This window comes from Nuphar pumila, chromosome 8, assembly GCF_984573655.1.
Source record: "Nuphar pumila chromosome 8, dmNupPumi1.hap1.1, whole genome shotgun sequence".
In the NCBI taxonomy this organism is placed as follows: Eukaryota; Viridiplantae; Streptophyta; class Magnoliopsida; order Nymphaeales; family Nymphaeaceae; genus Nuphar; species Nuphar pumila.
In genome coordinates, this window is record NC_143256.1 from 122,108,925 (window position 1) to 122,124,587 (window position 15,663).

At 36.7% G+C, this 15,663-nt stretch overlaps 1 protein-coding gene across 1 annotated transcript; it reads right to left on the reverse strand.

Annotated features, from left to right (window-relative positions):
- Positions 1–48: 48 nt before the first annotated feature.
- On the reverse strand, positions 49–5,665 carry LOC149830491 (uncharacterized). Its single transcript, XM_090016554.1, has 2 exons — positions 5,075–5,665; positions 49–284 (listed from the first exon to the last, which is right to left on the reverse strand). The coding sequence occupies exons 1-2, from the start codon at positions 5,543–5,545 to the stop codon at positions 279–281; spliced, it is 477 nt and encodes a 158-aa protein (XP_089872680.1). The 5' UTR covers positions 5,546–5,665; the 3' UTR covers positions 49–278.
- Between the last annotated feature and the right edge of the window lie 9,998 nt (positions 5,666–15,663).

Here is a 15,663-nt window from a genome sequence, read left to right on the forward strand (position 1 = left end):
AGAATGATTTTCATAATATAGAATATAACAACTTCAAAAGCAACGTTGATGACTATCAACCAACCAATATAATATAATAGTAATGGATTCATTTAACAGTCTATGATTGCTTCCGTTCATGAACCGACATTCCAGTAGCAGTGAAGATATCACAAATCATACAACATATACTACGACTGCAGTAAGAACATCTACATGTAACATATATAAATATGTAGAAAAACAATTTATTGACAGATCCTGAAGAAAGCTCCATCTCCAGACTGTTTCACTAATCCTTATACCTGAAACAGAAGGAAAAGTACAGATCATCAAACAATTCTCTAAATGAAGAAAAACTTTTGTGCAATAAAACTCAATGTCTCATTCATCACTTCAAAGATTAGCCCAGTGTTCAAAACCAACAGTAAATTTCAGACAAAATTAACCATTAAAAGTAGGCCACACCACTAGCACACCAGCAGTCAAAATAGAAGTTTCTTGACATAACCAACAGGTAAGAAGTAAAGGCAACTCCACAAATTCAAATAATTGAAAGGATACATAAAGATCTATATGCACAAGCTCTTTTCATCACCTGTTAACTTGTGGAGAAGATCATTGAGACATAAAAAATCCATCTCACTTTGTAACCATGAAAATCTTAATTGAATTTACAAATTGCATTCATACACATCGAAGAGTAGTGATTATGCAACAGAACCAAGGTGCTATGAATGAAATCCACATATTACACACCTTGGCATACTGAGAAGTTCTCCAAAAGAACATCATATATTACCTTGGTATATGATTCAGATTCAGATTTTGTGGAAATCCTATCCCATTCAGTATCTTGCCAAGAAAAATGAGATTGAGTGTCTGATAATCCAAGTCACACGGACTCGGCTAAAAAGTCGACGCACCCACATCGACACGCCCCGACACGGGTGTGGCTTTGGACACGGGGCAGACACGGTCAACTAAGTGTCGGACTCGGTCAACGCACTGGGGCTGAGTCCGTCCACATTTTGGACTCGATCAACTTTGACCGAGTTTATTTTTGTTCATTTATTAAAATTAATTTGGACTCGGGTCGGGTCCGGATCCGACCTGGATCCAAGATGGTATCGGGGTTGGATATATATATATATATATATATATATATATATATATATATATATATATATATATATATATATATATATATATATATATATATATATATATATATATATATATAGCCGTGTCCCCGTGTCCAAAATTTTTGAAATTGCTCCGCACCCGTGTCGCACCCCGTACCCGTACCCGCACCCATGTGACATAGCTGATAATGATATAGTGATCTCCTAAATGAGAAGCATTCTTGATGAAACTTAAACAAAGACAAGGTCTTTACCAAACTGTAACCACCAAAGTGCAGCAAAAGCAAGGGCACATGACAAGATGAATGTTCAATATGACAAATAGTTATGAAGAAGCCAAACCACCTGAGCTCCAAGAATACGCCTCTTTCCTCTAGAAGAATGCTTTCACTAACACTCATGCTAATCAAGTAATTGGTTCAGCTATGTCACACAAACACAAACACAAACATGGTATTGGACATCACATGGTCATGAGTGGTATGACATCAGATTTTATAAAACTAAGATGTAGGTAATAGTATTACACACAGATATGAGAAATTTTGTACATGAGGAAACTGACCATCTAAAGTAACCAAGCACAATATAATCTAAAAAGTGCGGAGTGTTGAACTATTGTAAGCCATTAATATACACTAAAAAATAAACCCTAGTTGAAGATTGAAATGAAATGAGCAACGACAAACTTTAAAATAAAAAAAGACTAACTAAAGAATGAAAAACATGAAAAGAGCACAACAGGCCCAGAAACAGTGTTAACAGCTGTCAAGACAGATTTGACTGTCCATTAAATAGCATGATCAATATTGGCATCATATTGTGTCAACACAGGACACAGATATTATCCCTCTGACACAGCAGTTCAAGGTATACCAAAAGCTCCAAATTTGAATCAAATGGATCCAACATAACAAACTTAGAGCACACCTGATCTGATCTCAACATTCCTTAGAGAGGTGGCACCATAACATTCATGCTGTACAAATAATTTTGAGATACATGTTTAGCATGCTAACCATAGATGTTACAGTCAGAAATATAAGAATCTTATTATCACAATAAAGTAGTGGTTGAGAATGAGATAAATCCGACATTCTTATGATAGTTAAGGCCATGCAGGACAAGCATTTACCTGCTACATACATACATACATACATACATACATACATACATACATACATACATACATACATACATACATACATACATACATACATACATACATACATACATACATACATACATACATACATACATACATACATACATACATACATAGTCACTGCTATCACCGATATTTTGAAAATATTGCGATATTATTGGTATTTCAAGATCAACAAATATTTTCTCAAGATTTTCAAAATATTACCAGAACATATACATAAGATATCGTGATATTTTCTTGAGATATTCCCAAGATTTTCAAAAACATATTTTTTTATATATTTTAAGTATATATTTTTTCTTTTATATTTTAAAAACTTTTCTAATTGTTCCTTTATAATTTCGCAAGAAAAATACTATAAAACCTATTATGTCTTTATCTTTTTTTATTATTCTTTATATATATATATATATATATATATATATATATATATATATATATATATTTTTTTTTTTTAATTTTTTAAAACTTCCAATATTTTTTCAAGAAAAACAACTTTTTGAAAAACACTTCCGAGAAAAACCTTGCCGAGAATAATATTGGTGACTATGATACATACCTACATATGTACATACCTCAAGCCTTGCGAACATCAGATTTGTTAACGTGCTGACATAAAGAATCAAAATGCCATTTTTTCAGTTTTCCTGCAGATGTGATCTACAAGGTTTATTTAGTAGGAAACCGATGGACCACATGAGAGAAGGCATGATCCACTGTCCAAGGTTTAATTCATCCCATGAGAAAATGTTTCATGTATTAACAAAACTACAATCAAATAACACTAGATTTGTTTCAGGTTTGAATCAAATCTGAATCCAGCTGTCCTAAATTTATATTTGATAAATTATTTGGCCACTAAATTTAAAATATGACCCAAAAGCCTACATATTTCAGTTGGGCTACATTATATCCTAACCATTTTAGAGCAAAAAAAAAGGGTCAGTCCAGACATGGCCAAAGCAGAAGTTGAGCCAACCGAGACCAAGCTCAATCAATTACCATAATATCATATTCATTGCCCACCACCAGATCTTCCTCTATGGATTGTACACCGAGATTATTGACAACATAGTGAAAGTCGCTCTTCTCTCAGCACTCATCATGAAGAAACTACAAGTAAACTGATAAACATGCACTGATTTCAGGTCTGCATGTACCAAATTCACTACAAATTTTTTTCACCATTACCCTAGATCATCCAAAATGCATATTGAAGTTAAAGTGAAGGAAGAAATTTACCATCAGTTTTCAAGATCATAAAAGCAATTGTTCACAATCCGTTTTTTTATAATTACCATATCCATAAGGGAAAACACAGACACCCTAAACAAAAAAACCATTTTTTTATTGGTTTCCACCATGACCAGAACGAAACTCAAATAAAAAATTTCTTCCACCAATATACTGCCATCGGGGCATGCGTTGCAGGTGGATAGGTCATAGGTGACTCTAACACACACACGCACAAGACAAAAAAATGGGTTCTCTGATTTCAGAAAACCTGGTTGTTACGACTTATGATCCAGTCCACATAAACTAGTTGGCAGTATAACATGAAAATCACGTTGGCAGATCTGTTGTTCCATTGACTTGGGGAAGCAAATGTCATGTTTTCTTTCAAAGAGTTCATAACAAAAAATTACTCGAACAGAAATGTGCACGTGAATAAGAACCAAAGTGCTAATCTTGGAAATAACTTTATATTTTGCATCTAGGAATAATGGAAAGAAACAAGCCATCTATAGCAAGAATGACTCGCTGGTCCAGGTTTCTGGTTCTTTCTTGAATATCCTTAAATGCATTTTGCTGATTGTTCTATTATAAGCGTGACAAGTAATCACATTTATGGGGTCATCAAATTGTGTGCAGAGCTAACAGCTACTATCTCTCAACATACCATATGTGCAGAGCTAACAGCTACTATCTCTCAACATACCATAAACAGCTAACACTAAAAAAATTCCATGAATTGTTACAATAACTTAAAGATAGAGCCTTTCACACTTTGCAGCCTACATCTTTATGATTGGGGAATGCAACATCAGTACTCCAAGAAAAAACTAGTCAAATAGCTCTTAGGAAAGAGAAAATTTCTAAGAAAGAATCAAGACACGCACAGCTTAAACTAAAAGCATCGATCCTTTTGTGAGAGACAAAGAAGAGAAATACTTGGCAAACACTCCTATCACGAATTGGATACCTGAAATGATAGTCTTCAAAAGCACCAACAGTGAGTGAACCTTGATGAGAACACAACAAAATATTGGTCATCCACTACTTAATCATCCAGACGATTAACCACACACCATATTAGAGACCTATTATCGATGATTTTTTCTTCCTATCATCAATGAACAATTCTTCCAATTATCGATGGTCTTTTCTTATTCTTCAAAAAAACAATTAACCAAGCACTAGAGTTGTACAAAAATCAGAAGACTAATGCATTACCAACATAACCGCCAAGCCCCATATTGATACACCCCGAGTTCTGTAATCACAGAAAGTAGCCAAAGTAGAAACTTGCAAACAAAAGCGACAAAATAGAACAAGTGGACCAATCTATAAATAAAAAGGATTGAGCAAAGAATTGAACAGGGCCGGAGAAATCTGTCCGGCGGGTGAAGAACAATTCAGCATAAATTTGCCTCCGGAACAAAAAAAATATAGAAGTTGGTGATCTTTCCTTGATTGAATGACATCATAATCTAGAGAGAGAGAGAGAGAGAGAGAGAGAGAGAGAGAGAGAGAGAGAGAGAGAGAGAGAGAGAGAGAGAACCTCGGCTACGGTGGTGGCCGGTCCTTCCTCTTCGTGAGCACATCCCCTGTTCTTGCAGGTGGGAACGGTCTGGAACTGCGCGACGGGGAGCTTTTCGGATAGAGGGCCGACCTCGAACCCGATATAATCAGGTGGGTACATCTTCATTCCGGTGACACTCACCCATATGAACAGCTTCTTGGCTTGGATGCCGGAGAGGTCGGAGATGGCGCCGTACGAGAGCTTCCCCTTGATCTTCCTCTCGTAATAGACGAGATCCTCGAACTGGACGTAGCAGGGCCTCTGCAACTCGATCTCGAAGGTCCCATCGTCCGAGAGAGAGTAGCTCTTCACGGAATCGGGCATCAACCCCTTGGGGAGGCCATACTTGGGAAGAAGGTCTTGTACGGAAGTCGTCAATGAGGATGAGATTGCAGAGAGGGAGAGGAACAAGGCAGAGATCAATAGAAATTGGAGGTGCCCACTTGACATTTCTCTGACAAGGCGACTTCAGAGTCACCCTTCTCCAAGGAGGAATGCCTATTTAAGGGAGTGGATATTTCTGTGCAGTAGTTGGTAGGTGGAAGGGATTAGGATTGACCCTAAAGGAGAGGAAACTGATCCCCAGTTTCCTATTGTTTTATACAAGCAGCGGAATTTCCAGAGAGAGAGAGAGAGAGAGAGAGAGAGGTTTTATTTTTCTGTATAATTTATTGACTTTTTGAGCAGTCCCGATCGGGTACAATATGATTGCACAAAAATTTGTGCATTAAGCACCTTATCACCCTTCATCAGGTTTCGGATTTCACACCTGACAGGTTTGTCCCCAAGATCGAGGGTGATCAGGTGCTTAATGCACAAAGATTTGTGCAATCATATTGCACCTAATCTTTTCACCTTTTTGAGTGGCACAAGAAAATTACGTAATTGGCTGGTTGGTGGTCTTGGAAATTTAATTTTTTTTCTCTAAAATATCTCTCATCTTCCCAACTGGCACGATACATTTGAGAATTGTTTTTTCTTTTTTTCCGTTGGGTGCGATTACTATCCTCTAAGTATTATACTGTTAATTCCTTTTGTCTGGCAGTAGCAGTTAGTGCACGTCACCTTGTGTTGGGACGTTGCAAGTTCGAACCACAAAGATACTGTTGTATAACTGGTAGGATCTGCCTAACCTCAGCTTTCTCTGTCACAAAAAAAAAGAATTATACTTTTAAGTATTTTTTTGCTTGATGTGAACCATTAAATATGTTTATCCTTGTTTACTCAAGAGAACGTGTATTTGATTAAGATTTTTTATGCTCAGACAAAAAAAGAAGTAAAAAAAAAATCAATTAAATTAAAATTTAATAATGAAATATTTATATGTTCACATCAAATTAATTTGAAAGCAAGCTTATTTCTTAGTAAATAAGCAATGGCAAACCCATCTAACGGTTCAAAGAAAAAGAAAAAACTTTAAAGAATGATTTTTAGAAGACCCTAACAAAGCTTAATGAAAAAAGTTACGGACCATCCCCTTCTGGAGAACTAAGTCCCCAGTCCAAACGGGGATTTTAACCTCCACCCCCGTTCCATGTCTTCCATCCCCAGTCCAAACGGGGGCGAGACGGAGCCCGTTTTCCCTTGGTCTATAGTCATCCCTTGAATGGCCCGAGCAGGTTGTATGTTACCTCCTGAACACGGGGCCACGTGTTCAGGTGTCCGAATGAGTGCCACATGGCACTCATTCGGCTGGTTGTGTACGGAAGATCTTCCTTCGTACATAACCAGCCGAATGAGTGCCACGCGGCACTCATTCGGACCCCTGAACACGCGGCCCGTGTTCCAGGGGGAACATACACCACCCTCTCTTGAATGGCAGCTTCTTATTGAATTTAATCTTTACCACTCTCTCGCTTACTCTATCGGTCGCTTTTGCTCTCTCAATTGTTACTGTTTTTTATCTGTCTCTCTTTTAAGCAAGAAAAGAATGAAAGGTCAGTTATATTACTTTACGCCAATAAAAGTCATTAGATAATTTCCCAGAAAGGTAAGGTCTTTTTTGGAAATTTATGAGTTTTTCTGGTCAACCTGTTGAGGTTTAGGGAAGTTGATTTATAGATGAATCTGATCTAACGTTCCAAAATGAAGGAATAGATTTGTTGAAGAAATCAAGCTATTAAATAATAATTATTTTTTAATAAAATCTTCATATTAATTCAAAACACGCTTGCACCATATACCTACTAGACAGGGATCTCTTGTACCTCTTGTACCATGAAGCACAGTCTCAAACATAGCCAATTTTTGTTCAATATATATATATATATATATGTATAAGAGGGAGATGAGCGTAATATCAAACTCATAAACTGTCCGATATAAATTGGACAGTTTTAGCGCTTTTAACGCTTTTTAGCGGCGGTTCGAAACTGAGGCGCCCTAAAAGTCAATTTTTTTGAAAACAGAATGACTCGTGATGCAAGGCCCCGTGTCGGATGCATGGGGCATTCAACAATACGCTCAAATTTAAGGTAACGGAAGCCCGGTTTGCAGCCAATAATTTTCTTTTGGTTTAAGTTAATTTATTGTTTTTCTTAGTCTCTCTCTCTCTCTCTCTCAACCAATGGTGCCTGATCAGCGCTCTCTCTCTCTCTCTCAACGATGGTTGTTGCTGGTGAGTAGCTTGTCTATAATTTTTGCTTGATATATATAAATATAGTAGGGTGTATCGTCATACACCAAAAAAATTCCGAAGCTAAACCGGATTGTTTTGTGCAGCAGCGTAAAAAAAATTTGTGCAAAAATGCTACTTTTAGCGGCGGTTCAAAACCGCCTCTAAAAGTCTAAAAAAATGAGAAAAAGGATGCACGGCATTGCGCCGCACATCTGACTTTCGTCCGACGAAAAAGGGTTTCATGATACCCCCTTTCGTGTGTGTGTGTGTATAATTGGTATTTTTTTATATTTTTTTTAAAAATTCTGACCATACATATGTGTTCAGCATGATTGATTTACTATAAATGAAAAACGTGGATCATAAATTTTGGATAGAAAAAAATGACATTTAGAGCCTCAAAATTTTATGAAAATTGTACATCATTGATTTTGAAACTTATAAAAACATATCTATGCATAAAATGAAATGCTCAAAGAACTGATTCCTATAAAAACAAGCATATAGATCACATCTATATGGTCAAAATTTTGAAAAAACTATAAAAAATCTAATAAAACGTGCATTGGGGAGGTTTGTGAGGATTTTTCATTGAGAAGGTTTTCATTTTCTGAATTATATATATATATATACCCTATTAGTGTATTCATAAAAAAATCCTTCAAACGTTCTAATGTCATTGCCTCTTCGATTTCCCCCTTCTCTTTCTCTCTCTCTCCCTATATGCATGTTGCTATATGGTCTTGTATGTATATATACACGCAATGCATGTTATCATGATATTCATACATAATAGATTAGAGGAGATGGAGCAGCATCTGGGTGATTGAGATGAAGGTATTTTCCTTTTTCTTATACATTGGACTATCGTTTTATTTCAGTTTGATATGGCAGATGTGAGTTCTGAATTTGGTTTTTTGATATGGCAGTTTGGATTCAGGAGCAAGCAAAATTTAACTTTATTCAGATCCAACATTTGAATCAAGAGCAAGATGAAGATCCATAATGCAGTGTCCAACAAGTCGGTCAAAAAAGACCATGCCAAGAAGGATTCTCCTAAGATGGATGGCCAAGCCAAGAAAGATGTCTCCAATGTGGACGTGTGGTCTCCAGGTGCAACAACAATTCATCTCTACAAGAAGTCCTTGAAAGAAGAGAAACAGATTAAGGAGTCCAAGTTAAATGTAGAAACCTCTCTCGATGAGAGAGACTCCCAAACTAATTGTAATACTCAATGTCTCTCTTCTTCTATAAATAAATAAGTCTCTATCTCACTTTAAGGTGTGAAGGAGATAGAGACATTATGGATAGGTAATTCTGAATAGTCTGAACCATGTGCAAGATAATGCAATGAACTGATAATGCAATGAACATGAAAGGAACATATTGCAAGAAAATGCAATGAACATGAAGGTAACATATGACACAGATATACGTGGTTGAGTCTGTCAGTGACCTACATCTACGGCTCCAACAAACCCACACTCTCATATTTTATTGAATCAGAGAAGGTTAATTTATACATGAGCATTTAGAAAGTATTTTCCAAATGGAGATGATTGTTTCCTGAAGTTTTTCAGTTTTTCCATTATCTTGAGATTTTCCTTGATTTCCTACAACTATATCATGATTTTGTGTTGCTGATTTGGTATTGCTACTATCTTTAGTTGATATGGCTGGATCCATATTGACATCTTTATCTTCTGCAACAATGCTATCCTTATTTGTAGTAGATTATTTTCTCCAATATCCTCCCTCAAGCTCATCGTGACCTGGTCAAGATTGAGCTTGGGAAGAATGTGATAGAATAGTTGTTAGGTCAAAGGCTTAGTCAATATATCAGCAATCTGATCTCTGGAAGAAATATACTTGACATGAAGATCTCCTTTGGCAAGCTTTTCTCTAACAAAATGAAGATCGATTTCAATGTGTTTGTACCAACTATGATAAACAGGACGAGCAACAAAATGAGATGCACCAATATTGTCACACCATAATGTCGGATTTCTTGATTCAGAAATGCCCAATTCCTTTAGTAAATATTGTATCTATAAAATTTTAGCTATTGTATTAGCAAGGGATCTGTACTCTAATTCAGTATTGGATCGAGACACTACAACCTGCTTCCTTGAGCTCCATGTGACAAGACTTGAACCGAGATAAAAGGCATATCCACTAGTAGACCTTCTATCATCTGGGCACCTGGCTCAATCAGCATCATTGTAAGCTGAAATGTAAAATTTTGAAGTTGGTTTGATAACTAACCCGAGATTCAAAGTATGCTTTAAATAACGCAAGATTCTTTTAACAACACTCCAGTGAAGGTTCATGCATAAATTGACACACCTTGTTTACAACATATGATATGTCTGATTGTGTTATGGTTGCATATTAAAGTGAGCCAACAACACTCCGATAGAGAGATGGATCATGAAATTTCAAACCAGAGTTAATGAAAAGAGATGTGTTTGCCATAGGCATGGCAATGGGTTTGGCTCCATCCATTATAATTCATTTTAGAATGTCCATAATATATTTTTGTTGAGAGAGAACTAAATTACCACCAACACATTTTGCCTCAATTCCTAAGAAGTAGTGCAAAGCTCCTAGATCTTTTATGGCAAATTCCTGTCTAAATGTGTGAATAAGAGCTTGAATATGTAACAATTATATCATCAACATACATTAATACATATAGAGTAATGTCATCCTTGCGAATGAATAAAGATGTATCAGTTCTTGCTTCAATAAACCCCAAGTTTAGAAGAAAAGAGCTCAACCTGGCAAACCAAGCTCTTGAAGCTTGTTTAAGTTCATATAAAACCTTCTGAAGTTTGCAAACATAATTTGAGAATTTGAAATTTTCAAAACCTGAGGTTTGAGACATATATACCTCCTCAGAGATGTATCCATGTAGAAAGACATTTCGTACATCCAATTGATGCAATATCCATTTGTTACTGATAGCAATAGTGAGGATCATTCAAATTGTAGTAGGCTGCACCATTGGACTGAATGTCTCTGTGTAGTCGATACCTTAACTTGACTATATCGTTTTGCTACTAACCTTGCTTTATACATTTCCAAAGTCCAATAACCCTTCCTCTTGATTTTGAAGACCCATTTACACCCAACAATGTGTTTTGTTGGGTCTATGGGAACTAACTGCCATGTACTATTTTTCATCAAAGCATCATATTTATTTCTCATAACATCCCTTTAATTAATATTATTATATGCCTCTTCAAAACAGGTGAATTCAGTTTCTTGAGTAATAGAGGTGAGGAACGTTGATAGAATTGGATGTTTGGTGGTCATAAAAGTTTGAAAATCTTGGTAGAGGCTATTGGGCTTTTAGGCTTCTTACTTGAGAACATGTAGTCATATGACCTACTCTTGTAGGTGGGATTGACTCTTGACTAGGTTCAATAGGTTCAGAAGTAAAGTCATTTGTATTTAATGGCTCATTTGGCTGATTGGTGGGAGTGTTATCAATAAAAGGAATGGGAACATATGTATCATGATTATGTTTTTCAGAGGTTGAAATGTTTCTATTAGTGGTATGTTGATTTTCAGAGGCATATTTTTTCATAAAGGAAAAATGTTTTTCATTGAACACCACGTGTCGAGAAATAAAAATTTTTCCACTTTGAAGAATCATGCAATAGTAACCCTTGTGTTGTGGAGCATATCCTAAGAAAACACATTTTTCTGACCGAAAGTCTAGTTTATGCTTTTGATGTGCTCGAAGACAAGGGTAACACTCACATCTGAAGATCTTTAGAAAACCATAATCTGACAGCCTTTTAAACAATTTTTCCATTGGAGTCTTGAATTTCAGAACTTTTGTTGGGATCTGATTGATGAGATATACAACGGTGCAAAAAGCATATGTCTAAAACTTGGTTGGAACCTTTGCTTCAGCCATAAGAGCAAGACCAGTTTCAACTATGTGGCGATGACGTCTTTTAGCTGCTCCATTTTGCTCGAGAGTGTGAGGACATGATACTCTGTGCTCTATCATTTTCTCAATTAAAAATTGTTTAAGACTTTGAAACTCACCTCCCCAATCTGAGTGGAAGCACTTTATCTTAAGTCTAGTGAGATTTTCAGCAAGTTCTTTGAAAGTTTTGAATACTTGAAGTGCATCAGATTTATTTTTAAGCAAGTATAGTCATATGTATTTTGAAAAAGCATCAATGAACACTATATAATATTTATAGTCATTGGTACTAGCTATAGGAGCATGGCCCCCATAAATCTGAATATATTATTTTAAGAAGTTTCTGAACCTTACTAACAGCTGATTGAAAAGGTAGCTTATGACTCTTGCTTTTTTGACAGGACTTACAAACCTGATTCAAGAAAACATCATCATAAGAAAGCTGTAAATTATTTAAAACATGCCTAACTATGCCAAAAGCAGAGTGACCAAGACGTTTGTGCTAATCTCTAATGGAGTCAACCTTATTGTTGTGATATGCAACTTTATTGTCACCTCCAAGCTTTACTTTGTATAGACCTTCATTGCTGACTCCTTTGCATAGAATTCTTCCTGTCGCATGATCCTTAATAAAACATTCATCAGGATGAAATTCAAAATACACATTATTATCTCTTGAAAACCGTTGCATAGATAAAAGATTTTTGGTAATTTTTGAAACATGCAAAATACTATTTAACTGTAAATTTGAAGCAATTTTAGAAGATCCAATGTTAGAGATTCTCAAACCTGATCCATCTCCAATTTTAAGATTGTCACCTCCCTGATATGGTGCATGAATTGAAAGATTGTTGATGTTGTTCATGATATGATGCATGGCACCTGAATTTTGGTACCAATTATCATCTCCAACATTTGAGTTCTTGGTGTTTCCAGAGGCAACATGAGGATTTGAATCTTTATCTTTGAGGAGATTCACATAGGTGTAGCAGCTCTTGGCTACATGGCCTAGATTATCACAAATTTGACAGACATATCGTTCTCTATTGTTAAAGAAATCATTTCTTCTTCCTCATCTTCCTCTATTTGAGTTGAAATTCCTTCCTCCTCTTCCTCGATAATTAGAGTATTTGTTGTCATTGAACTTGGTCACAGCATGGGTGGCAGGAGCAATTTGTTCAACTAAATGTTCAACTTCTTTGAAGTTTGCTTCCTGCATGAAGAGAAGACCATGAAGATCTGTTAAAGAGATAGGTTCTTTGCGGGTCTCAATACTGGTTCTGAAGGCCAGATATTCAATAGGTAATCCTTTGAGAATTTGAAGTATAAGATCTTCATCCACCGATTTTGAAGCTATGGATAATTGGTGGGCTATAGTCTTTGCTTGATTAATATACTCATCCATAGATTTTGATCCCTTTACAGATCTTGAAGTTGACAACATAGGCTTGTTTGAGAGTATTCCATACATCAATAGAGGACTTTAAGACCAATAATTTGTGTGTGAATCGATTTTGAGAGAGATGATTTAATCCAACTCAGTAATAACTGGTCTTTTCTCAACTAGTCGATATAATCTTAGCTAACTTTACTTGTTCCTTCCTTAAATTTTGGTGGGATAGGTTTACTCCTATCAATGAAGCCCATCAAATCATAGGAGATGAGAATGTGAGTAAATTGTGATTCTCATATAAGATAATTTTCTGCTATTAACTTGACTGTCAGGAAGTGTTGCAAATTGCTTGGACCTTGCAGAAGAGAAGAAGAGACACCCATGGTTGTATTAATGGATCCAACATTGGTTGAGCCATAATGACAAGAAGTAATGCTAGAGATAGATTTCAAGAAGAACCTTGCTTATGATTTTGATACCATGCAAGATAATGCAATGAACAAGAAAGGAACAAATTGCAAGAAAATGCAATGAACAGGAAGGGAACAGATGACACAAATATAGGTGGTTGTGGTTCGGTTTGTCAGTGACCTACATCCACGTCTCCAACAAACTCACTCTCGTATTTTATTGAATCACTGAAGATTAATTTATACATGAGCATTTAGAGAGTATTTTCCAAATGGAGAGGATTGTTTCCTGAATTTTTGCAGTTTTCCATTATCATGAGATTTTCCTTGATTTTCTGCAACTGTATCATGATTTTGTGCTGCTCCTATCTTTAGTTGATATGGTTGGATCCATATTGACATCTTTATCTTCTGCATCAATGCCATCCTTATTTGTAGCAATACCATGTTAAACATTGTGGTCTCCCTTCATGAGTTTTTTTATTTTCTTGCCTCATACCTGTGAATTGACTTATTGGTCGTATTTGTTCCCTACATGCATTCGTCGATTTCTTTAATGATATGCCACATGTTTTTCTTTCTTTCCACTTTTGCTTGTGTTAAGTATTTATCAACTCGGGAAGGAATGCCATGCAATATCTTCATTATTTTGTTTTTTTGGTATGTGCTTTATGAAATTATCTCGGAGAAAGGACTAAAAGAATGATGAAGCAAGAAAATAGAAGAAGTCAAGAATGCAAGAACTTTTATTAACAAAGTTACAAAGAAACCCTGAATTCACGAGGTTCTTAGGCCAATGGCCATTACAAGTACTTAAAAGAAAGCAAATAGATATTTACATTAAGTAACAAAAGGTGAAAAACTTGATAATCCGAAACATGCTTTCCTGTCTAAGTTGACATTGTCCTTAATGATAATCATGCACGAGAACTGCCACATGATCATCACCGATGAACTATTCATCAAGTGTCTGATTTTTGCCAAAATGGGTGTCACCCACACCCAAGCCTTTGGAGCTTACCAGTGAGACACCCGCACACCATGAACTAGTCCAACTTGGGATGGAACCTTTGTCATTGACTTGAATTTGAACCCAAAAAGAGTCCCACCCTATAAGCCTAAATCATGTTTACTAATGTTGCCGCTATTTTGAAATATCATGATCTTATTGTTACATTTTTAATCCCTAATATTATACTCTAAATCCCTGATATTATACTCTAAAGAAGATGATATTTTTTAAAATATCATTTATTTAAAAAAATTAAATGAGTGTTTTTTTTAAAGGCAAGTGGGGTTAGGGATGGCAGTGGATCGGGGGAAAGCGGGGCCCCGCCCCGCCTCGCCCCGTTTGGACCGGGGATGGAGGGTATGAAACGGGGATGGAGGCGGGGACGAAGGTTAAAATCCATCCCCGTCCGGGGGTGGAGGCGGGGATGGACTGGCACGTTCCCCCGCCCCGCCCCGGCCCATCCCCGCCCCACCCCCGGCCCATCCCCGGCCCGGCCCCGCCCCGCCCCATCCCCGCCCCCAACCCTTTATATTTTTCTACATGTTTACTAACCCTAACTCCCTTCCCTAATTTCCTAACCCTGGAGCCGCCGAGCCGGGCCGTCGCCTCTTCCCCTTCCCCATCCGCATTATCATTGGAGCTGGGCCATCGCCGACCACCGTTGGCCGTCGCTGACCACCGTTGGCCGACGCCGACCACCGTTTGCCGACACCGACCACCGTTGGCCGACACGATCTCTCCCTCCTTCCATGGCTGATGCATTGTTTGACATCTTCTGAGATCTTAAAAACAACTTTTGACATGGCTGATGCATTGTTTGTTTGTCAGCGTATGAACTATCAAAAAAAGAAGGTAAGGTTGGGACACCTGAGAGACCACTCTCCGATCTTGGTAATCTAAGTTATCGTGGCTACTGGACTAGGGTTTTGCTTGACATTCTGAAGAAGCATAAGGGCAATATTTCCATCCTGCTTTCTTTCTGGACCTTCATGTTTTAAATTTGTGTTGCACTCTGTGGTTTTGCTTGTGCTGTCAAATCTTCTCATATAGTGGACACATTTTTCTGTGATTATAAAGCAGGTTTCAATAGGTTAATTTTTTCATTTATAATGGTTGTTTGATTTGGCTTAATTTTTTTTAACATTTCAGATCAACTTATTTGCATATTCATTTTTCTAATTATTAAATAATAT